General features: G+C 41.4%; 1 protein-coding gene across 5 annotated transcripts; it reads left to right on the top strand.

The window, feature by feature from the left end:
• The first annotated feature begins 1,190 nt into the window (after positions 1-1,190).
• CNOT8 (CCR4-NOT transcription complex subunit 8) lies at positions 1,191-22,629 on the top strand. 5 transcript variants are annotated; one of them, XM_025435488.3, is made up of 7 exons: positions 1,191-1,320; positions 9,219-9,399; positions 11,197-11,390; positions 15,279-15,440; positions 15,985-16,129; positions 16,862-16,972; positions 18,779-20,292. In XM_025435488.3, exons 2-7 carry the CDS (start codon positions 9,283-9,285, stop codon positions 18,926-18,928), a joined length of 879 nt encoding a protein of 292 aa, XP_025291273.1. In that variant the 5' UTR covers positions 1,191-1,320; positions 9,219-9,282; the 3' UTR covers positions 18,929-20,292. The 5 variants fall into 5 exon arrangements, with proteins under 5 accessions (XP_025291273.1, XP_048965174.1, XP_025291272.1 ...); XM_049109217.1 differs by lacking the exons at positions 1,191-1,320; positions 18,779-20,292 and adding exons at positions 2,552-2,846; positions 21,863-22,629; XM_025435487.3 differs by lacking the exon at positions 1,191-1,320 and adding an exon at positions 2,552-2,846.
• Positions 22,630-22,770: the final 141 nt, after the last annotated feature.

Here is a 22,770-nt window from a genome sequence, read left to right as displayed (position 1 = left end):
GCTAAGCTTGGTGTGTGTTGGTGGCTTTTAACAATGGAATCAACTGACAGGCATCTAGGTATATCAGCACTCTATAACAGGTATAAAGGTTTTTGAGACTTGAGTTTAGAAGGTGTTTATAGTGGAACTAACCTGGAGACATTTACCTTCTTTTCCATTTTCAAAATATTTCAACCCAAAAACAGTTGACCTTGAAACAACATGAGTTTGAATTGTGTGGGTCCACTTATATGTGATTTTTTTTTTTCATATGGTACAGTACTACAAATGTATTTTCCTTATGATTTTCTTAACATTTTTTTCTAGCTTACTTTATTGTAAGAATACAGTATATAATACATATAATATATAAGATTATGTGTTAGTTGGTTGTTTATCTTATCATCAAAGCTCCTGGTTAACAGTGGACTATTAATTTTTTGTGGAATAAAAAGTTATACATGAATTTTCAACTGTGCAGGGAGTGGAGGCCCCTAACCCCTGCATTGTTCAAATATATATATATATATCCCTGTATATATTTAAAATGTTATCTTCCTACATACTTTAAGAAATGCATCCCATTAGATTTAGTATTTAGACTTAAGAACAACAAAGGCTTGGCTGGCCAAGGATTTCACTCTGTCTGCTTCTTAAGGAGACCCATTTTACAGCCAGTGTTTCAATCTATTCAACCTGTACTCTTCTAGCTGAGATTTGTTCAAGCCTTACTTTCTATAGTTTGTAGTCCAAAAATAGGGTTTTTTTTCCCTTCAAATGGTAAATTATATTACTGAATATATTTTTATCCAACTACCTTCTCATTGGTTTGGGTTCTCCTCATTGAGAATTAGTGATTTAACATCATTGTTCTAATTTTGCAATAGCAAAATTACAAAAAAGTGCAGCATAAACTCCATTATTTCCAACAAACACTCCAATGCCTCCCGAAGGACAAGCCATCTGCATGTTTTTCATTTCTCTTCAATAACCTGAGAAATGAACACTCAGTTCTGGGTGAGGGCTGGGGGTTGGGGAGATGGAGTCGGTGTGTTTCCTGTTTGATTGTTTCAGGGCTCACCAAGCCCAGCGCTGCAGGAAAAAACAAAAGTCCAAGAAAGGATTGTGGAGGCTGCTCCTCATGTGACTAGCTCCTCATTGGGCTGTCCTCTCCTGACTGTAATTACAAACGGGCCAAAGGACACTAGAAACCCACGAGATGGTGGGGTGTGGGAATGTCGTGCCTGCTTTCTCCTTGCCAGTACTGCTCAACGGACTGATTGTTAAGCCTGCACGGGAGCTGACAAACAATGAAGAGCTCAGAGATAACAACAGAGACAGGCCAGAAACAGTTGTTTATTGAATAGATCTGTTTTTTTCCTCCCTCACTGCGGGGTGGTTTTTCCATTTATTAATACAGCAGCAGCCTTATGAGACAGTTACATCCCTATGGGACAGAAACGGAGATAGACACTCATGGGGGGGCGGGGGGAGAAGGGCGGGGTTCAGAAAGTGCATTTGATGCTCTCCCCTGGGGACTAGGGGTGGGAGTTCACCTCCCCGGGAGAAGGACTTCTGGGAATCCAGTTTGAAACTGCCGCTGACGGCTGATCGGCCTGGAGCCTCGGAAATGGAAGCAGGATTTTGAAGAATCCTCTTAGGAGGAAACGGTGAAACGCAAGAAGGCCCAGTGACTTGGGAGTAAATCTGCTGCCTTCTGTGGCTAGAGCCCAGCTGTGGGCCGTCCGCACCCGCCTCAGGGGCAGACAGGGTGGAGTTGCTGCGGGAGAGGCGAGGGCGGCTCGCGGTGACGGGGGGGGGGGCGCCGGAGCCAGCGCTTTGTCTCCCCCGAGGCCGGAGGCCGCGACGACAGGCGTTTGCAGGCGGCCCTCCCCGAGCAGCATCCAGAAGATCAGGAGGCAGGTGGAGGCTCGAGCAGCTCCCGCCGGGAGAACTGCGGAGCCGGCCTCGCGTCCGCCGTCGCGGGGCTCCTCGGAGGGCGGGGGACGCCGGCCGCTCCCCCTCGCGGAGCCCAGCCTTAGTGTGACCCGAGCGGGCCCGGCTGGCCGGTTGCTATAGCGACGCGGCTCGCCGACTCGGGGCTGGGAGGGGCGAGGCGGGCCGGGCCCGACGTCACCTGGCCTCGGTCTGGGTGCCGCCCGGGAGGGAAGCCGAGAGATGGGGCTGTGAGGGGTCCAGGGGGCAGCATCGGCCCCCGCCAGCCTCCCCTCAAAGCTCGCTCGGGCCAACGATTTTAAGCGTCTATCAAAGCAGAGCGGAGGCGGCGTTGCCATTTGGAGATTTGATCCGGAGGCCACGCCCCCCGGGCGGGCGCCCGTCCTAGGCCACGCCCCTCCCCGGGCGCGCGGAAGGAGAGCCGAGACGCTGTGGTGCTCGCTAATCGAACTGAGCCGGCGCTACCGACGTTTCAGGCCCGGCACGGTCGTGTTCCGCATGCGTCCCGCGAGGCCACCCCGCCCCGCTGTCTTCGGGGCGCCCTCTTCGTCTCGCGCCTGCGCATTGCCCCCGGGCTGGGCGGACACGCACGGAGGCGCCGGGGCGCGCAGAAGGGGAGGGGCAGGCACGACCAGGCGCGCGCCCGCGCGCGTCTGCAGTGACGCTAAGGGAGCAGGCGAGTCGGGAGGATCCAGTGGGTAGAGTGGTCCGGCCTGGCGTTTTAGGTGGGCCGTGCGTAAGGCCGCTCTGGGCCCGAAGGAGCCCCTCTCATTGGCCCGCTCGGTTCCCGGAGCAGATCCGGGGCAGGAGGAGAGCGCCGGGTCAGGGGCCGCCGCCGCCGCCGCCGCCGCTCCCGGGGGACTCTGCCCGCCAGCCCGCCAGCCCGCGCTTCGCGGGCCCAGCTGCTCAGGGTAAGCGGGCTCGCGCTTACCAGAGAGGAGCGTGAGGTGAGGGAGGCCATCGAGGACCTGGGGGAGGAAGAGGGCTGGGGGCGTGAGTGAGGGGCAGGGGGTGTGAAAAGGGAACGAGGCCCATCGGATAATGGTAACAGTCCCAGCCACTGCCACGCAGTGATAATATTCTAGTGATATGTGCCAGGACGTTACAGAGCACCTCCCTTGCTTCATTCTGTTAACCTCTGCTACAGTCCTTCGAGGCGTATATTATTAAGCCCATTTTACAAGATAGGAAAACTGAGGCACCAGAGAGGTTTAGTGCCTTATGCAAAGCCACACAGCTAGCTGGTGGCCCGAGTTCGAACGTAGGTCTTTCTGGCCTGAAAGCCTGTAATTTTAATCCCTTTGCTTTGGGGCGGGGGGCGGGGGGTGGGGGGGAGGTGGGTACCAGGGAAGGGGCGGGATGAGTGTTGTTTGGGGATGGAGAGGGATCCAGACGGGGAGAGAATGCTGATGGGAGCCTGTGTAAGGAAGAGGACCTGAGTTTGGAGCCTTGCGGGCCTCCCACTTCTTGGCTCCACAACTTTTCTTTGCCGTTCTGGGTATGAACCATAGCTCTTGCTCTGGAGGCCTGGACCGCATGGCTGGTTTTAAGAACTGGTTGAACTGCGGTCCAGTCCGGGGTAGTTGTGCTCGGACACTGTTTTGGGGGCAGGGGTGATGGAGGACGGTGAGGGCCCCCGCGGCCGTGTGGAGGAGAGAGGACCCTCTTCCAGGCAGCTGCCATTTCTTCTAACTTGCTCCCACTTCCTTTTCCATCTTATCCCTGCGCGGGCAAAGCCTTTGTTCAGTTCTCTAGAACGGGGAAGTGGTGTTTATTGTCTCCTTGCACACTTGGGCTTAAACAAAACAAAACCGGTAACACCAAACGTTCTTTTCCTCAGCAAGACCTAACCCTCTGGATTGGTGGCAGGGAAAGTCTTCGGGTGGCTTTATTCGCCGTTGCTCTTTAGAGCTTTCCTGGGTAAATAGGAGCTTTGTTTTTTTTTTTTTTTTTTTTTCTTTTTTATTTATTTACTTATGATAGTCACACAGAGAGAGAGAGGCAGAGACACAGGCAGAGGGAGAAGCAGGCTCCATGCACCGGGAGCCTGATATGGGATTCGATCCCGGATCTCCAGGATCGCGCCCTGGGCCAAAGGCAGGCGCCAAACGGCTGCGCCACCCAGGGATCCCCAGGAGCTTTGTTTTGGAGAAGTTTACACTGTAGGTCAGCAAGAATGATCTGTGCAGACTTTACTGCAGATGAGCACAAGGCAAGGACCTCAGTAATTCCTGTGTGTGACCTTTCCTTCTGGGACAATCCAGTACTGGGACACAGCAGGTATCCGTGCTGGTATTTTGCTTTCATAGAGAGTGGAGTAGCTTAGGTGGTAGTCAGATTCCCATAGAGGGTAGTAGCTCAAGTGGGAGTCAAGTTTTAAAGTCAGCCTGTGAGGGAAACTTTGCATGTGATCATAGTTATCCCTAAAAATTTCTTAGGAAGGTGCAAAGCTGTAGATGGCCATTCTGTGTCTCAGTAAATCTAGCACAGTTTTTCCTTCAGCTTTCAAAACTTGTTGCTGTCTGTCTGATTGCAACCCAGACAAAGTAATTAGCTTACCTTTGGGGCCTGTGTTGCACAAATAAACATATTTGAATGGGATAGAGTCCATCCACACTGTGAGGTGTCCTGTGCCCTGCTGGCAATGAGAGGCTTAAAAGGAGGAAGACCAACCAAACAGAACAGTGTGTGTGTGATTCCCATCTGGAGCATGTGCTCACTGAGTGGAAAGCTACAGGCAACACTGCTGGCATCATTTATTGTTATTTCCCTTCTCTTTGAGTAGCATATTCGGTAATTTATGCTAGGCTAACTGTGCATGATGCAGTTCTGTTTGGATTTTTGAGTGGCACTACATTTTGGGATTTGGAAGCTATTTCCCCAGCGTTCCTAGATAAGGGTTTGGTGTGAGGACATCTTATATATTTTTGCAAGTGGTCTGCACTTGTGTTCTGCATTTATCAGATATGTGTAACAATGGCTAGCTTTTTGAAAGTGGCTTAGCTTTAAAAATTTTTTTTTTTGAAATCGAATTCATGATAGTGTCTTTTACAACTAATGTCTGGGGCACCTGAGTGGCTTAGTGGTTGAGTGTGTCTGCCTTTGTATCAGGTTGTGATCCCAGGGTGCTGGGATTGATTCTCCCACTGCCTACGTCTCTGTTTCTCTCTCTGTGTCTTTTATGAATAAATAAAATCTTTAAAAAAAATAAAATTAACGTCTCTGAATTTCAGTGTTGTTATCTGTAAAATGTAGCGGATACCTGTACAAAGTTGTTAAGAGGTTTCTCCACTGTTAACTTTGAAGCAGAACCCCACATTTTTTTATCATGTTACCTATATCTATTTCAAATTATCTCTAAAAGATAAGGACTCTTTTTTAAAAAAACATGACAATATAACGCCTAAAAAAAGCAAAAACAAAACAAAACAAAACAACCAAACCAAAACAAAAAAAAACCCCAAACCAGCCATGTTTAGGCTTTGTCTAGTTTAAAAAAATTTTTTCTAACCGTTTGTTTAAAGATCTAATTAAGGTCTATAAATTTTGATTGGTTGATATGTCTCTTGAGAGTCTTTTACTTTTATTTATTGCAATTTATTGAAGAAGCTGGGTTGTTCTGTAGTTTCCCACAGTAGTTTGTGGATTTTGCGGATTGTTTTTCTGTGGTGTCATTTAACATGTTCCTCTGTCCTCTTTATTTCCTGTAAATTGGTCTAGAGGTTTGGCCAGATTCAAGTTAGATTTTTTTTTTAATACATTTATTTTAGAGAGAGCAAGCAGGCACACACAGTGTGAAGGGGCGGGAGAGTGGACAGAGGGAGAGGCTGAGACTCCCAAGCCGACTCCCACTGAGCATGGATCCTGCTGCTGGGTTGGATCCCAGGATCCTGAGATCATGACCTAAACGGAAAGCAAGAGTGGGACGCTTAGCTGACTGAGCCATCCACTTGTCCCTCAAGTTAATTTTTTTTTTTTTTTTTGGCAAAAGTAATTATTCATAGTGGTAATGTATTCTGTCAGGAGGCACATAATACCTGATTGTCTCTTTTTGTGGTTATTACAGCCATTGTGATACTTTAACAACTTTATTTTATTTTATTTATTTTTTTTACATTTTTTTTTCTTTTTTTAAAATTTATTTATTCATGATAGTCACATGGAGAGAGAGAGAGAGGCAGAGACACAGGCAGAGGGAGAAGCAGGCTCCAAGCACCGGGAGCCCGATGTGGGATTCGATCCCGAGTCTCCAGGATCACGCCCTGGGCCAAAGGCAGGCGCCAAACCGCTGCGCCACTCAGGGATCCCAACAACTTTATTGAAGTATAGTTTAGGTACTATAAAACATCCATTTTTAAAATAATTTATTTTATTTATTTATTTTAAAAAAGATTTTATTTATTCATGAGAGACACACAGAGAGAGGCAGGGACTTAGGCAGAGGGAGAAGCAGGCTCCCTGTAGGGAGCCAGATTCTGGACTCCATCCCAGGATCCTGGGATCACGACCTGAGGCAAAGGCAGATGCTCAACCACTGAGCCACCCAGGTGCCCAAAAACTTATTTTAATGTAATAAGTATTTTAATGTAAAAGCCATTTTAATGTAGAGTTCAGCAGTTTTTAGTAAATTCACAGAGTTGTGTAGTCATCAGGTAGTTGAGTTTGGTAACCTTTCCATCACCTCAATAAGATACCTCTTGCTATTTATAATTAATTCCCATGCCCATCCCACTGTTATAGTCTGCTTTCTGCCTTTATAAATTTACCTTTTCTGGATATTCCATATAGATGCCATTATGATTATTTCCCAGATCTATGAATTCTTTAGGAGCTACAAAACAGTAATACTCTATCATTCCAGATTTGTTAGCTTTGTAACTTCTATTAAAAGTAACTTTCCCTCAACTCTTTAGTACATTTTATATAGGAAAGACAAGATACATATTTTAAAAAATAAATTAACTAGGATTCTCCATTGGTAACCAAGAAAGTTTATTTTCTTAGGTTTAAATCAATGAGTTCATTGTGAACTGTCTTAGGAAATTTGAAGACATTGTAGTGAATATTCATAATGGTGTTTATGTTACCTTTTCTTTGACCGGAGGGAGCCTCTTCAGATTGTTTCCTGAGTTCTTTTGACACAACCTTAAAAGCTTAGCTGGGGAGCCTGGTTCTAGGGTTTAGTGTAAATACCTAATTTGTCTTCTTTATAAACCTGTTCTTTTCTGCATGCAGACCAAAGGCATGTTTTTTGCTTGGGTCCCTTTTGCTGCTGCTTTTATGGAAATGTCTTCACAGTCATAACCACTTCCCCTAAAGTAGTTTATGGTTGTGTTTGAAATGACACCAAAAAGGAAGTGTATTGTTTAAGTTAGGAAAATGAGGAAGTGAAGTGGTACTGATTTAACATTAATGGACATAGAAATGGCTTTGTGCTGTTTTTTCAGGGGAAAACCTTAAACACAGTTTAGAATCTAATCAGAGTCCTAACATTTGCTTAATTATGGTCGTATTGTGGAATTCACTCCACACTCATTTTGAACTTCTCCTTTTGGATGTTCTTTATTTGTTCATTGAATTCATGCTCGTCATGTACAAGACTGAAACAAGAAGAAATGGTTTCTGCCTTGAAGAACTGTCCACCCATAATTTGTTAGGAAGTTACCACAGTCTACCTAAATTTTAGAGTAATTATAGTCAGTCTATTATAATTTCAGAGAAATGTCTGTTGAAGTGTAGGGTACCTTGAATAAATGGAATCTTTCAGGTTTGCCGACAAACCAACAAATCAGTTTCTGAGAAGTTTCTCAGAGAAATGACATTTGAGAGCGACAATTTTGTTTTGATCTAGATTCTTATTTTTGTATCTGCCTATCTTGAAAGTAGGAAGCGAAGATTCATTTTACTGTTTCTAGGAATTTTCCTCTAAATATATATCTATATAATAGAGCCACTCTTATACTGTGTTGATCCATGTGGTAGGGTCCCCTTTTTAAATAAAGGCTATTATGATAAGCTCCTTTTGGTCTTTTTATAACTAAGCATCTCATTATTATAATAAAAACATTACTCTGCAGCTGAATCATGATGAGTTTTATCTTGAAGAATACTGTTCCCCTCCACAATTCTTCCCAGAATATGTACTATATCTCATGCTGTCTGGTTGAATTATTTATACTTGCCATTTTCTCTATTCCTATTGTTGAATTGCTTAGTTTCTTTGTATTATTATGTGTTTAAAAGTAGACATTAATAATCCCAATTCTTATTTTCATTGTGGTGGTTAAAGGTCCAAATTAGCATCACTTCATGATGTATTTGTACAAATCTAACGAGGCACTATATTAAGTTAGTTAGTTGCTTCTAGTTATATATGACTTTTGGACTATAGAGAAAAAGAATTTCCCCTTTTATAGGGGCAGAGGGAGGAGTCCCATGACTGTATTCACTCTATAGTTGTTAAAACTTAATGTGTGAAAGTTCAGATCTGCATTCTTTCAGGCTTTCAGAGATCCAGGTACATTTAAACTGGCTAAAGTGATTCCTTTAAAAATGTTTCCATGATTTAGTCTGGGGAAGGTGATGTGAAAGTCACAGATAAGGGAATATTTGTGGTTACTGGGACATATTTTAGTCTTTAGGTAGTCTGAAAAGGGCTCAAATACTGGTTTAGGGTAGTACTTTCACTTTTGTGCTAATGGGCAGCTTGGGCAAAGGTTTCTTTCTTTTTTTTTTTTTCTTTAAAGATATTATTTATTTGAGAGGGAGAGAGAACACAAATAGGAGGAGCGCAGAGGGAAAAGGAGACCCCTGCTGAGCAGGGAGCAATTGTGGGTTGTTCCTAGGACCCTGGGATCCTGACCTGAGCTGAAGGCAGACTTTTAATTGATTGAGCCACCCAGGCACTCCATTAAAGATTTTGTTTTTAAGTACTCTCTACACCCAACATGGATCTCAAACTTATAACCCTGAGATCAGGAGTCATATGTGTACCAACTGAGCCAGCCAGGAACCCCAGTTTCTTCAGATTTCTGAAGTAAAATTTTAGTTTCTTAGGGTTAACGAATTGTGTGTGTGTGTGTGTGTGTGTGTGTGTGTGTGTGTGTATCTCTGTCTTGACAAAGGCAGGTTTCCCCACTGTATAAAATGGAGAATGAATGTAAGTGTAATAGTCTTAATGTTTTAGCTTAAACTGATAAAGTAATTTTTTTGATATCTTTGTTTTGTTGACATTATGCAAGTGTGTACATTTATGTGATTTCAAAATATGTTTCTGAATCTAGATCAGATCAAGCATTGACTTGCCCTCTAACAGAGTCAGCTGAAAGAGGCTGAAGTTTCTTCAAGATGCCTGCAGCACTTGTGGAGAATAGCCAAGTTATCTGTGAAGTCTGGGCCAGCAATCTAGAAGAAGAGATGAGGAAGATCCGAGAAATTGTGCTCAGTTACAGTTATATTGCCATGGTAAAGAGCTCAACTCTGTTTGACTCAACCTTCTGCTATGGACTTAGGGAATGTTCAATGTGAGATTTTGAAAGAAAGGATAACACTAAAGCCATGGTAAATTCAACTTGGTGGAAGGTTGTAATGCTTTTATGAAACATCAAGGTAGCCAGTGTGTCTGAGAAGGATGTAACCTCTAGTGTCTTAGATTTTTTTGTAATGTTATTTTGTGTTTAATAGTGTTTAAGGCAGGAGTTATATCAGCCCATCAGGCACATCTATTCCACAGATATGGTGAATTTGACAGTGTTTATAAATGGTTTTTAAAAATTATTTATCAGCGTGTAGAAATTAAGAGGTTTATTTTTTTAATTTTTAAATTTTTAAAAAAGATTTTATTTATTCATGAGAGATACAGATAGAGAGAGAGAGAGAGGTAGAGACATAGGCAGAAGGAGAAGCAGGCTCCCCGCAGGGAGCCCGATGTGGGATGTGGGACTGGATCCTGGGACTCCAGGATCATGCCCTGGGCCTGGTCCGAAGGCAGGTGCTCAACCGCTGAGCCACCCGGGTGTCCCAAGAGATCTCTTTTAAAGATCCAGATTTCTGGCATCTCTGGAAAAAAAAAGGGAAGATCTGGCATTAAAGGATCCACATTCCTGCCTGACATTGAGTGGCCAGAGAGGCAGATATGTGTCATGGTATTAAGAGCCTCTTCTAGAGGAGGCATACACCATCTAGTTTGCTCTAGTCTCCATTATTCATAAGCATTAAGTCTTTAGCTTTGTATTTAAAACTGTCTGTGATCTTGTTCCAGGCTTTTTACCCAAGGTAAATGTAACTATTGTTTTTTTCTGAATGGCTGTTTAATTTCACTCTATTTGTATTTTAATTATGCATTGTTCTCAACCAAGACTTTTTAAATTCACTGTAGGTGCACCTAGAGCATTCTTTTTTTTTTTTTTTTTAAAAGATTTTCTTTATTTATTCATGAGAGAGACAGAGAGAGAGAGAGAGGCAGAGACACAGGCAGAGGGAAAAGCAGGCTCCACGCAGGGAGCCTGATGTGGGACTCAATCCTGGGTCTCTAGGATCACACCCTGGGCCGAAGGCAGGGGCCAAACCACTGAGCCACCTGGGCTGCCCTAGAGCATTCTTTTTTTTTTTTTTTTTTAAATTTTTATTTATTTATGATAGTCACAGAGAGAGAGAGAGGCGCAGAGACACAGGCAGAGGGAGAAGCAGGCTCCATGCACCGGGAGCCCGATGTGGGATTCGATCCCGGGTCTCCAGGATCGCGCCCTGGGCCAAAGGCAGGCACCAAACCGCTGCGCTACCCAGGGATCCCGCCCTAGAGCATTCTTAATTGATCTGTAGTTAGCTACTCTTACTCTTAGATCCTGCCTGTGATCTCCAAGTTGCTATGCAAAACTTCATTATTGTAGTACTCCTTGTATAGACATCAATGAGATCAGTATTTGTTTTTAGAAGATTTTATTTATCAGAGAGAAAGTGCACAAGTAGGCAGAATGGCAGGTAGAGGGAGGAGGAGAGGCAAACTCTTTGTTGAGTGGGGAGCCTGATGTGGGGCTAGGTGATCCTGGGACCCTGGGATCATGACCTGAGCTGAAGGCAGACACTTAACCGACTGAACCACCCAGGTGCCCTGAGATCAGTATTTTAATAAAGATTTTTGCGCCTAAGCTTGGGTCTTGTCATGTAACTTACATAAATTAAGAAAATTTTTATTAATGAATGATCATTTCAGCATCCTCTGTTTTGTGAAACCTTATGATGAGAGACCTTTTCCTTTTCTAGGACACAGAATTTCCAGGTGTTGTGGTACGACCAATTGGTGAATTTCGTAGTTCCATAGATTACCAGTATCAGCTTTTACGGTGCAATGTTGACCTTTTAAAAATTATCCAGCTGGGCCTTACATTCACAAACGAAAAGGGAGAATATCCTTCTGGAATCAATACTTGGCAGTTCAACTTCAAATTTAACCTTACGTAAGTATCTGAGACATTTCTCAGTATTATTCTTAGATCTGCTACCTTTGTGCAGACTGATTTCTAACTGATTTTATTAATATAAAGTTTTGAAAACCAGGTAAGGGTTGGACACAGTAATAAAATAGAGAATGAAATAAGGATCTCAGATAGTAAAGTCCCTCTTAAAGAACTCTTACAGGTCAATAGTAAAAAAAAAAAAAAACCCAGTTGAAAATGGGCATCAGAGCTGAAGACATTTCTCCGAAGAAGATACAGATATGGCTAATAAACTTAGGGAAAGATGGTCACCATTATTAGTCATGAGGGAAATGCAAATCAAAACTACAGTGAGATGCTACTTTATACCAACTAGGTGGCTATAATAAAAAAGATACAAGAACAAATGTTGGCAAGGGTGGAGAAATTAGAACCCTCATACATTGCTATTGGAAAAGTAAAATGGTATAGCCTCTTTGGAAAACAGGCAGTTTCTCAAAAGGTTAAACGTAGAGTTACCATATGACCCAGCAATTCCACTTCTAGGCATATGCCCTAGAGAAATGAAAACATAATATCCATATAAAAACTTGTATGTGAATGTTTGTAACAGCATTATTTGTAAAGGCCCCAAAGGGGAAACAATCCAAATGTCTGTGAACTGGTGATTGGATAAAATAAATATGGTATATCCATGCAATATTATTGGAATGTTATTGGACAGTAAAAAGGAAAGGAGCACTAATATATGTTGTACATTGATGTGCTTTGAAAACATGCTAAGGGAAAGAAGCCAGACACAGAAGACCATGTACTGTAGGATTCTGTTTATATGAAATGTTCAAAATAGGCAAGTTTATAGAGTCAGAATAGCTTAGTTGTTGTTCAGGGCGCTGTTGAGATTATGGGGTATAGTGGGGAGTGATTGCATTATGGATATAGGTTTTCTTTTTGAAGTGATAAAATGGTTTGTAATTGGCTGTGGTGGTGGTTGCACAACTCTGAAAATACTAAAAGTGATTGAATTGTATATTTTTAAGAATTCAAAAAATTATTTGAGAGAGTGTGTGTGTGGTGGTGGGGGGGGTGGAAGGTGGAGGGGCAGAGGAAGAGGGAAGGGAGAGACGCAGATTCCATGCGGAAGGTAGACAGCCAGATGCATCTCATGACCCTGAGATCATGAACCAAGTGGAAATCAAGAGTTGGTCACTTAACTGACAGCCCCCAAGGTGCTCCTGAAGTGTATACTTTAAATGAGTAAATGTTTAGTGTGTGAATTATAGTTTAGAAAGGCTGTTTAAAATGAAAAAGTAAAGTTTTTGTCCACTTAGGAGATGAATTGCAGTTCTGCCCTTTTTCATCTAGGTGATTTGGAGTAGGTAATTTTACCTTCTGTAATTCAGTTTCCTTATCTAAAAAACAGTATTTCATCATAGAAGAAATAAGGAAATAAGGAGTAGATGTTAATTAAAAGTAGTTGAAACTGAAGCCTATTTGATAGTGGGCGAATTTTGATGTTTAAAATGGTGTAGAAAACATGTAAAATTTACCATCTCAACCATTTTTAAGTCTGCAGTTCAGTTGTGCGTTTTTTTTTTTTTTTTTTTTTTTAAGATTTCATTTATTTATTCATGAGAGAGACACAGGGAGAGGTAGAGACACAGGCAGATGGAGAAGCAGGCTTCGTGCAGGGAGCCCGATGTGGGACTGAATCCCGGGTCTCCAGGATCACACCCTGGGCCCAAGGCAGGCGCTAAACCGCTGAGCCACCCAGGGATCCCCATGCAGTTCAGTTGTGTTAAATATAGAGTGCTGAGGTGGCTCAGTATTTAAAACTGAGCCTTTGGCTGGGGTTGTGATCCTGGGGTCCTGGGATTGAGTGCCACGTCGGGCTCCCTGATTCACGGGAAACCTGTTCTCTCTGCCTCCCCTCCAACCCCCCCCCCCCCATCTTTCATGAATAAATAAATAAAGTCTTAAAAGAAAAATGTTTGCATTGTTGTAAAGCAGACCTCCAGAACTTTCTCATCTTGCAAATCTGACACTCTGTACCCATTAAACAACTCTTCTTTTGCTTCTTCCCCAGATCTTAGTGAACCACCATAATACTACTTTCTATTTCTGTGAATTTGACTGTTTTAGATACCTCTTATAAATGGAATCATACAGTATTTGTTGCTTTGTGGCTGGCGTATTTCACTTAGCATGATATCCTTAAAGTTCATCCATGTTGTAGCATGTTGCAGGATTCCCTTCCTTTTTAGGACTGAATAATAAATATTTCATTGTATATTTAGAGCACATTTTGTTTATCTCTTCATCCATTGATGGACATGTAAGTTGTTTCCATCTCTTGACTGTTGGGAGTAGTATTGCTACTAACATGGATGTGCAAACATCTTCACAACCATGCTTTTAATTCTTCTGGATATATATCCAGAAGTGAGATTGCTGGATCATTTGGTAGTTCTGTTTTTAATTTTTTTGAGGATGATGTAATTGTTTTTTTATTTAAGAGAGAGAGCATGCATGCACACATACATGTGCACACAGGGGAGGGTTAGGGAGGGGCAGAGGGAGAGGGAAAGAGGGAATCTTAAGCAGTCTATTTGTCCAGTGCAGAGCCTGATGTGGGGCTCACTCACATCATGACCTGAGCCAAAATGAAGAGTTGGAGGCTTACCTGACAGCCTCCCAGGCATCCCAGAATGATGTAATTTTTTAAGGGGAAAATTTAGGGTAGACTGTCATTTTGAATTTTGTATGAGGTAGTTTTAGTGTATTTCTTATTGGGCCACAATTTGATTGTTCATGTACATTGGAAATTTCTTTGAGGTTCAGAAATAATTTGGGGAGATGATCTGGATCTTTCCTTTAACAGCATTTTTTTTTTTTACTCCATTGCCAAAACCTGTTATTTATACCTTGATGGTAATTAATACACAAAAGAAAATAAAGATTGTTTTTATTGTAGAGTTATGTATGTGCTTAAGATAGTGCTTGTTTTAGGTGAAACAAAACAATGTGATTCAACACTGGTTTTAATTTAGTAAGAAAACACTTAAGATTGTGTTTGTTTTCTTTTTTTCCTACTTATCTTTCCTAAGTTTATGTGAAAAACAAATGAAGGGGAAAAAAAAAACAGTGAAATCTAGTGGAAAAGGAGTTACATAATTTATTTCTCTCCTTTTGTGATATATAGTATTATAAATATTCTTCTGTTTAAATTGATGGATGTATCTTTGCAGTAGAATATTATGCCAGAGTTGCAAAGGATGTTGTCTATCTATGAGCATTGGTCTGGAAAGATGGGCTGTGCTGTGCTGTGTAGATGTAGGGATGAAGGTGTGTATGTATAGGTAGAGAAAACAGTCTTCAAGGATCTATAAACTGAGTTAACAGTTATTTCTATGATGTAACTATATTACTAAGAACATTTAAAAAAATTTTCTAGTATTTTACATATATTTTTTAAAGATTTTCTATATTTATTTACTCATGAGAGACAGAGAGGGGGGAGGGTGCAGACATAGGCAGAGGGAGAAGCAGGCTCCATGCAGGAAGCCTGATGTGGGACTTGATCCAGGATCACGCCCTGGTCCGAACCACTGAGCCACCCAGGAGTCACTATTTTACATATTTTTGTATTGGTTGATTCTGTTTTTTTGTAAGCAGTGGAGGAAATGTTCATCTTTTATGATTAAGAAACTTATTTTGTGAGGGCAAGTCTCACTTTTCCATCTGCCACAGAGATAAGATTATTTATTTTGAATGCTTGCTGAATACTGGAAAAAATGAATTGGTCCCTTCATTTCAATAATACTTGTTCATTAATAAGGTGATGTTAATATTGCTACCCACTACTCTTAGATTATCCATCAGCTAAGAAGTGAATACCTTCTTTTTTAGAGAGGACATGTACTCCCAGGATTCCATAGATCTCCTTGCTAACTCAGGACTGCAATTTCAGAAGCATGAAGAGGAAGGAATTGACACATTGCACTTTGCAGAGCTGCTTATGACATCAGGGGTGGTTCTCTGTGACAACGTCAAATGGCTTTCATTTCATAGGTTAGTCCCAGAAAATGTGTATTTCTCTTGCTTTGGGAGCAGGGAATTACATTCTTCTGTTATTTCTGCAGTCCTTTTGGCTCTCTTCTTTTGGTCAATTATGAAACAGTTATGAAGTTCAAATGGTAACTTGCCCATGTTTGTTTTTCAAAAAATACTTTGGAGCTCATTCTTGTTTGTTTCACACAGTGGTAGGCTCTGTCATTTGGTTATCAGTGGGTACATTCCAAGTGGAAAGATGGAGGATGGGGTGGGGGATCAAAGCACTTGATCATCTTTTTCTTGTCCTTTAAATGTCTGGCCTGAAGTTTATGATGAATAAAACCCACATTTGTAACCCCTTGGGTTCTCTTATTTGTCTCTCTTATTAGTCTGGTTTTGTTTAAGGGAAACTTCAGATTACAGTAGGATAAACTAGTTTGGAAGACAAAGTTACTCACATGGTGTGGCATCATTAAGTTTTGAGAAGTGAAGCAGTTGAACTCTCTGGGGCCTGGTAACTGCTGCTTTTTTTTTTACCATGTTGCCTCATTCTCTCCTGTAGTGGCTATGATTTTGGCTACATGGTAAAGTTACTTACGGATTCTCGTTTGCCAGAAGAAGAACATGAATTCTTTCATATTCTGAACCTTTTTTTCCCATCCATTTATGATGTGAAATACCTGATGAAGAGTTGCAAAAATCTTAAGGTACACAATATTTTTCTTAATATTGATAACAACAACAAAAAGATCAACTTGTATTTTGCTTTATCACTATTTTTGGAAATAAAATTATTTTTTATTTGTTGCTACTTAGGCATTCTTCAATGCCTGCTAGGTGCCAACATTGTGCTGGAGAAGATGTATATAGAACTGATTGGCACAGGGATTTGTGTGGTGAATGGCTTTAATCTGGGCCTTCTGCCTTTCTTATCCTGAGGGAGGCGTTCTTCATTTTTAGGGCCCACAAAATGAGTGAAACAGTTGGCAACGTGAGGCATGTATACAGTTTGTTAGGGATGGGGTCTGTAGTGTACCAGCCTCTCAGAGGGGTTCTTTTTTTTTTTTTTTTTTCTTAGAGGGGTTCTTAACCCAGATCGTTTGAGAATTTAGCACCCTCATAGATTGTTGACATGAAATTTTCTGTCTAGAATTGCATTAGTAGTTTACTATTTCCTCAGTTTTGTTTTAAAACAGACTTTAAAATAGGGCAGAGGTCTGACACAATTAATGGTATATAAAAGAAAAGAGTGAAAAGTGATATATATCCGTATATTGTTTGGAGGGCTAATAAGGGGATATTGCTAGGATAAGACCTTAGTAAATGACTGGTTCCCACGTGTCTTCACTGAAAGAATTAAACTAAAAAGTGGACTTAGTTTACTCTAGTAGAGGAGTGGTGGGTCTGAAATATTATCTTTGTTTTCTTTATATCTGCAGGGTGGTCTTCAGGAAGTTGCTGATCAATTGGATTTGCAGAGAATTGGAAGGCAGCACCAGGCAGGCTCAGACTCGCTGCTGACAGGAATGGCATTCTTCAGAATGAAAGAGGTAAGGAGGGAGGTGGGTTATCTATGTGGGCTGAGATATGTTGAAAATTTATAGTTCTGATGGAAATTGGTGATCACTTTGAAAGCAGTTGTTTTGTTTGTTTTGATGTTCAGTACTTTAAATGTAGTTTGAGAGGCAAAGACACATCCTGAAATGAAGGCTCCTCAGCACACACAAGTCTAGACATGTACTTGGTGTTCTTAGCAGTTCTCATTCTTGCTTTCCTTCTGGTTTCTCTAATATGAACACATTTGTTTGAACACTCACTTATTTTATGCTTAAGATCTGTGAATTGTCAAATGTCTGGCAGCTAACATACTCAACGGTGATAAGCTGAAAAGTTTTCCTGTAAGATCAGCAACAACACAAGCATGCCCACTCTTGCCACTTTTATTCAACATAGTGTTGGAGGTCCTAGCCAGAGTAATTAGGCAAGAAAAAGGAATACAAGGGATCCAAATTGGAATGGAGGAAGTAAAACTGTCACTATTTTCAGATGACATGATAATATACATAGAAAGCTCTAAAAAGCCCACCAAAAAGCTCTTAGAACTAAGAAATGAATTCAGTAAAATTTCAGGATACAAAATCAATATATAAATACCTTGTGTTTTTGTATATTAATAATGAACTATCAGAAAGAAATTAAGAAACAATCCCATTTACAACTGCATCAAAAAAAATAAACTGCCTAGGAATAAATTTAACCAAGGAGGTAAAAGACCTATATCCTGAAAACTATAAGGTATTGATGAAAGAATTTGAAGAAAGCACAAATAAATGGAAAGATATATGGTGCTCATGGATTAGAAGAATTCATATTCTTTTTTTTTTTTTTTTTTTTTTAAAGATTTTATTTATTTATTCATGGAAGACACAGAGAGAGAGGCAGAGACACAGGCAGAGGGAGAAGCAGGCTCCATGCAGGGAACCTGATGTGGGCCTTGATCCCGGGTCTCCAGGATCACATCCTGGGCTGAAGGCGGCGCTAACCCGCTGAGCCACCAGGGCTGCCCAAGAATTCATATTCTTAAAACGCTCATGCTGTTCAAAGCAGTCTGCAGATTCATTGCAATCTCTGTCAAAACTTCAGTGGCATTTTTCAGAAATAGAACAAATAATCTTAAAATTTGTGTGGAACCACAAAAGACATCAAATAGCGAAAACAGTCTTGAGAAAGAACAAAGCTGGTGGCATCATGCTTCCCCGAGGTTCCTTTGGCGATGTCTGGAGACGTTTTTTGGTTGTCACAATCTGGAGCAGCAGAGGGGAGGCCCACTACTGGCCAGGGACACCGTTAAACATTCTACAGTACTACATAGTACACTGGACAGCTCCCCTACATGCCCCCCAACAAGGAATTATCCTGCCCAGTAGGGCCAGGGTTGTGATACCCTGCTGAAGTGTGTAATATCCAGTATCTCACTTGTAACAGCCTACTATTATAGCATCCGTATTATAGATAGGGAACTATGGCTGGAAGAGCAGTGAAGGTCACACAATGAGACCCAGGCTCTTAACCACTGCAGTGCTTGTTAAAGAGAAGAGAGGAGGTGGAGGTGGCTGTTATAAACAGCTGCAGCACCACCCAGATCCTGGCAGTAAAAGAACTCATGGAGAGTAGAAGTCTGTTCAGAAAGGAGAGCTTATGTATAGGAGAGATTTGGAGCCTTTATGAAGTTAACTTTCTAGTTGGGTAGATTTTCAGGGCTTGAAGACAGCTGGGAGGTGCTGATGGACTAGTGTTGAGCCTTGGCATGACTCTTGGCATAATTCTCACCATGGGTTCTCTGTCCTATCCTGCAGTTGTTTTTTGAGGACAGTATTGATGATGCCAAGTACTGTGGGCGGCTCTATGGCCTAGGCACAGGAGTGGCCCAGAAGCAGAATGAGGATGTGGACTCTGCCCAGGAGAAGATGAGCATCCTGGCTATCATCAACAACATGCAGCAGTGATGGCGGCGAGGCTCTGCCGGGCGGGCCTGATCCCAGAGTGGTGCTTATATGCTGTCTGTGTACTTACCTTCCTCCCCAGGAGAAAATGCTTCTTTTGAGCAGACTGTACCTACCATCTCCGTTGACAGAAAGACTTTTGTTGTATTGAAGACAAAAGATGTCTTTATTTTAGATCCAGAAGAGGGGAGTTTACTCTGAATTTGTAAACAAAGTCTTCCCTATTCCTCATCCCCAAGCCTCTCTCCAGTTGCTTCCTGCCACCAGCATCCATGGCTCATTTGACACTTTTTTAAATATCCAGGACAAGTCAGAAACAAACTAGTAAAAAAAACATAACTCTTACCTGTTGTCATCTTCTTTTGAATCAGTTACTAATCTCTGAGGAGGAAGACTTTTTGATGTGATTCTCAGCTGAGCTGAGGGCTTCCAGGGAAAGTGGAACAAAATGGTGTTTTTGTGAAGTGAGTTATAGATGTCTTTTCCTTCTTTTCTGTGTTTTTTTTTTTTTTTGACTCTTTTCTAGAACATTTGTTTTTCTCACACTTTGTTACTTTTTCATTATGTGCTATCATGTGGAAATGAATTACTCTGCTGAAATTTTGAAGACCAGATAATGAAAACTTTTATTAAAGATAAAATTCGCCTGAATCTGTCTACCCTTTATTCGTGAGGAACTCCAGAATGGATATTAAGTTAACCACTTTACGCTTCTTTAAGTCTGTGTTCCATTGTGCCACTGAAATTTGGTAAATGTCTATCATTTGAAATCATTTTAAGTTTTAATATAATAAAATATCCTGGATTTGTTCCTGGATGAAAATAAGATCAGAATTTTGGACCATAAGTCTTATATTTTCAGTAATGTGATTTCAGATGGTCATCTGTGTTTTCCCACATCTCTTTGTTCTCCCTGCTTTTCCTTTCAGCAAACCTGAGGAGAAGTTAGGGAGACTGATTATATGAGTACCAGGAATGTGAGTCTTTAAAAAGTTAATAGTGGTACATGTAAACAGGGCAGTAAGGAAATTGGTTAGTTCTCTTGGAGTAATATCCCACAACTGGGGTAGGAAGCTCAGGACTGATTTTTTTTTTAAACTAGTCATTTAAAAAGTACATTGTATTGTTTTTTGAATGACTACAATATGGACAATTTAGAAAAACCAAAAACTCCTTTGAAATGGTGGAAATGAAAACTGGTAACTCACTGAAGTGAATGATTACTCTTACATTTTAAAAGCTTATGGAAAACTCAATTTCAAATGATTCAAAAATGTCAAGTATTATAAGCTGGTATTTAAGATGCTTGTAAATATTATTTATGTTTTTAATTTTGTAAAATAAAGATTTCTTTTTAACCACTGGCATGAAGGCTTGGTCTTTCATAGCTGTTAGTTGCTGGCTGTAGAAGATGGTCATTGTGGTCAGTGACTAAAAACATCTTGTCCGGTCCCAGACTCTTGTCTCTATTTCCCACAAGTTGGCTTGCATATAAAATGTCTCACTTTGTAGGAAGTTTTTAATGACCAACTGTGTAAATGGAATTGTCTCTTCATAACCCTGATTATCCAGCCTTACTAGGAAAACTAGTTTTAATTCTGTCCTGGGGGGATGCCTGGGTGGCTCAGAGGTTGAGTGTCTGCCTTTGGCTCAGGGTGTGATCCTGGGGTTCCGGGATCGAGTCCCACATTCGGCTTCCTGCATGGAGCCTGCCTCTGCCTATGTCTCTGCCTCTCTGTGTCTCTCATGAATAAATAAAATCTTAAGAAAAGCAATTCTGTCCTGGGACCACTCCATTACATTTGGTGGATTAGCTTTTTAATTAGTGAACTTTTAAGACAAATTGATCTGGTATTGTGGTATTGGCTCCAGACCATTTCACCCTTCCTGTTGGCACAAAACAAGGAGTTTTAAGTCTGGTATAGGAGCAGATCTAGGCTTTTCACTGGGATGTTCACATATAGGAAGAGAGGTTATTTATCACTGATTTGTGGTAAAAGCAGCATAGGTCAAGGTCAGTGGTTCTCAACCAAGTTCTTTAACATACCAGTGACTGTGGGGCCTGCACAGATGTTCTAAATTTATCTATTTAAGATTTTATTTATTTCACAGAGTACAAGCACCGAGGTAGGCAGGAGAGGGCTCTGTTCATCCAGGACCCTGGGATCATGACCTGGCTGAAGGCACACACTTAACCAACTGAGCCACCCAGTCACCCCCAGATGTCCTAAATTTAGATTCAAATAGAGAATTTATCTTTGCCACAGTTGAGGACGGACTTCTGTGTCCAGGAGAAATGCTGAGATGAAGGGTTGAGGAACTCAAGTGTTGGGAGCAGGGGAGGGTCTGATCATTGCATGGGAGACAAAAAGTTTATTAAAGTGTTGCTAAAGAAAGGGCACAAGCCTAGTAGAGTTGGCAAGAACTTTGCCTTGAATGTGTATATATGAGTGCATGTAGGGTGGTTTTGTTCAGTGGTTATGCTCAGAAAGGGATGGTCCCATAGAGAGTAACCAGAGAATGCTAATTATGGGTGAATTCAAGCCCCTCCACATAAACTTCCAATGTTCTTAAATTTGTGTTCTGCTAACCCGTAGGGTTAACTACCAACTACAAGCCTAATTATCAGCTAGTGCTGGTATGAATGAACTCAGAGTCTTTTAAGACTAAGCTGCTAATGAATGTTCTTTCAATTTCCTAATTTATTCAGCCCATAAGTTTCCATTGTGCACCTACTGGATACTAGACACTGTAAATAGGTGCTAGCAATGAAATAGCACATGGAAGACATCATCTCTACCCTCATTGGAATTTACAATCTGTGTTACAAGAATACATAATTCACAAAAATACAGTTTGTGAGCTGTAAAGTATGATACTGATGTCCTTTAGGTGGAGGTTCAGGGACAGTCTTTCTTTTTTTTTTTTTTTTTCCAGGGACAGTCTTTCAAGAAGGGACATTTCAGCTGAGATCTAAGAGATGGGTACAGATGGACCAGGCAAAAGAACAACATGGGCAAAACCACTGAAAACTTGGTAGTTCCGACAGCCGAAGAGACCAGTGTGGGTGGAATCTAGAAGAAAGGATGAGAGTCTAAAAACAGGAGGCCAAGGGTAAAAGGTAGGATCAGGCAGGGCCTCCTGAGCCCTGCAAGATGATCTTTTTTCCACTAACAATGGGACAGTACTGAAATAATTTTTAACAGGAAATTGACAAGATTTGGTTTGTAATTTAGACTTGCATTGGTAAATGAAGAATGGAGAATCAGTAATAAGAGCAGATAGAGACAGTGGGAGGTGAGAGCAGTCATCTGGATAACAAGATGGTGGTTTGGATTGGGTAAAGGACCAACACTACTTCTTCAGTTGCTTAGTGAGAACTACTAAGCATGAGTCAACTCCTCAGTGCTTTGGCTCTCTGTGGTTCTGATAATTAGGGAGATAGAAATTATCTAGTATGGGAAAGAGAAGAGGTTGTTTGAAGTGGAATTGTGTCACCTGTTACCTTCTGGGTAGTTTTATTGATTAGCTGTCGCTGTCAAGTAGTAACGCTTGTTCTTACCAAAGCAGTAATCGAGGACTGCAGGATTCCTCTAAGCACAGATGATGGTTCTGGTAAATCACAAAGGAGTTTAGAATGTCTAGTTTAATAATACTGTTCTTTAATTAAATGATAGGGAATAAATATTTTTTTGTCTCTGCAAGTGAAGTGTGTGTTCATTTCAGCAAGGACTGTAGAACTGGTATCTAGTCCTCCACATAGTCATGTCTATGTATAATTTTTTGCAACCAAGATTCTCCATCTCTGGTAACCTGCATCTTCTTCCTCAAGCTCAAGTAACTAA

This window comes from Canis lupus, chromosome 4, assembly GCF_003254725.2.
Source record: "Canis lupus dingo isolate Sandy chromosome 4, ASM325472v2, whole genome shotgun sequence".
NCBI classification, from domain to species: domain Eukaryota; kingdom Metazoa; phylum Chordata; class Mammalia; order Carnivora; family Canidae; genus Canis; species Canis lupus.
Note: the sequence above shows the minus strand (reverse complement) of the source record. Positions and strands in the feature narration are given on the sequence as shown.

What these genes read in the sequence shown, in the direction of transcription:
- CNOT8 (XM_025435488.3), top strand. Translation starts at nt 9,283, where the DNA reads ATGCCTGCAGCACTTGTGGAGAATAGCCAAGTTATCTGTGAAGTCTGG. An exon ending in AACTTCAAATTTAACCTTAC is followed by an intron (nt 11,391 to 15,278) that starts GTAAGTATCTGA and finishes CTTCTTTTTTAG; the next exon opens with AGAGGACATGTACTCCCAGG. An exon ending in AAATGGCTTTCATTTCATAG is followed by an intron (nt 15,441 to 15,984) that starts GTTAGTCCCAGA and finishes TCTCTCCTGTAG; the next exon opens with TGGCTATGATTTTGGCTACA.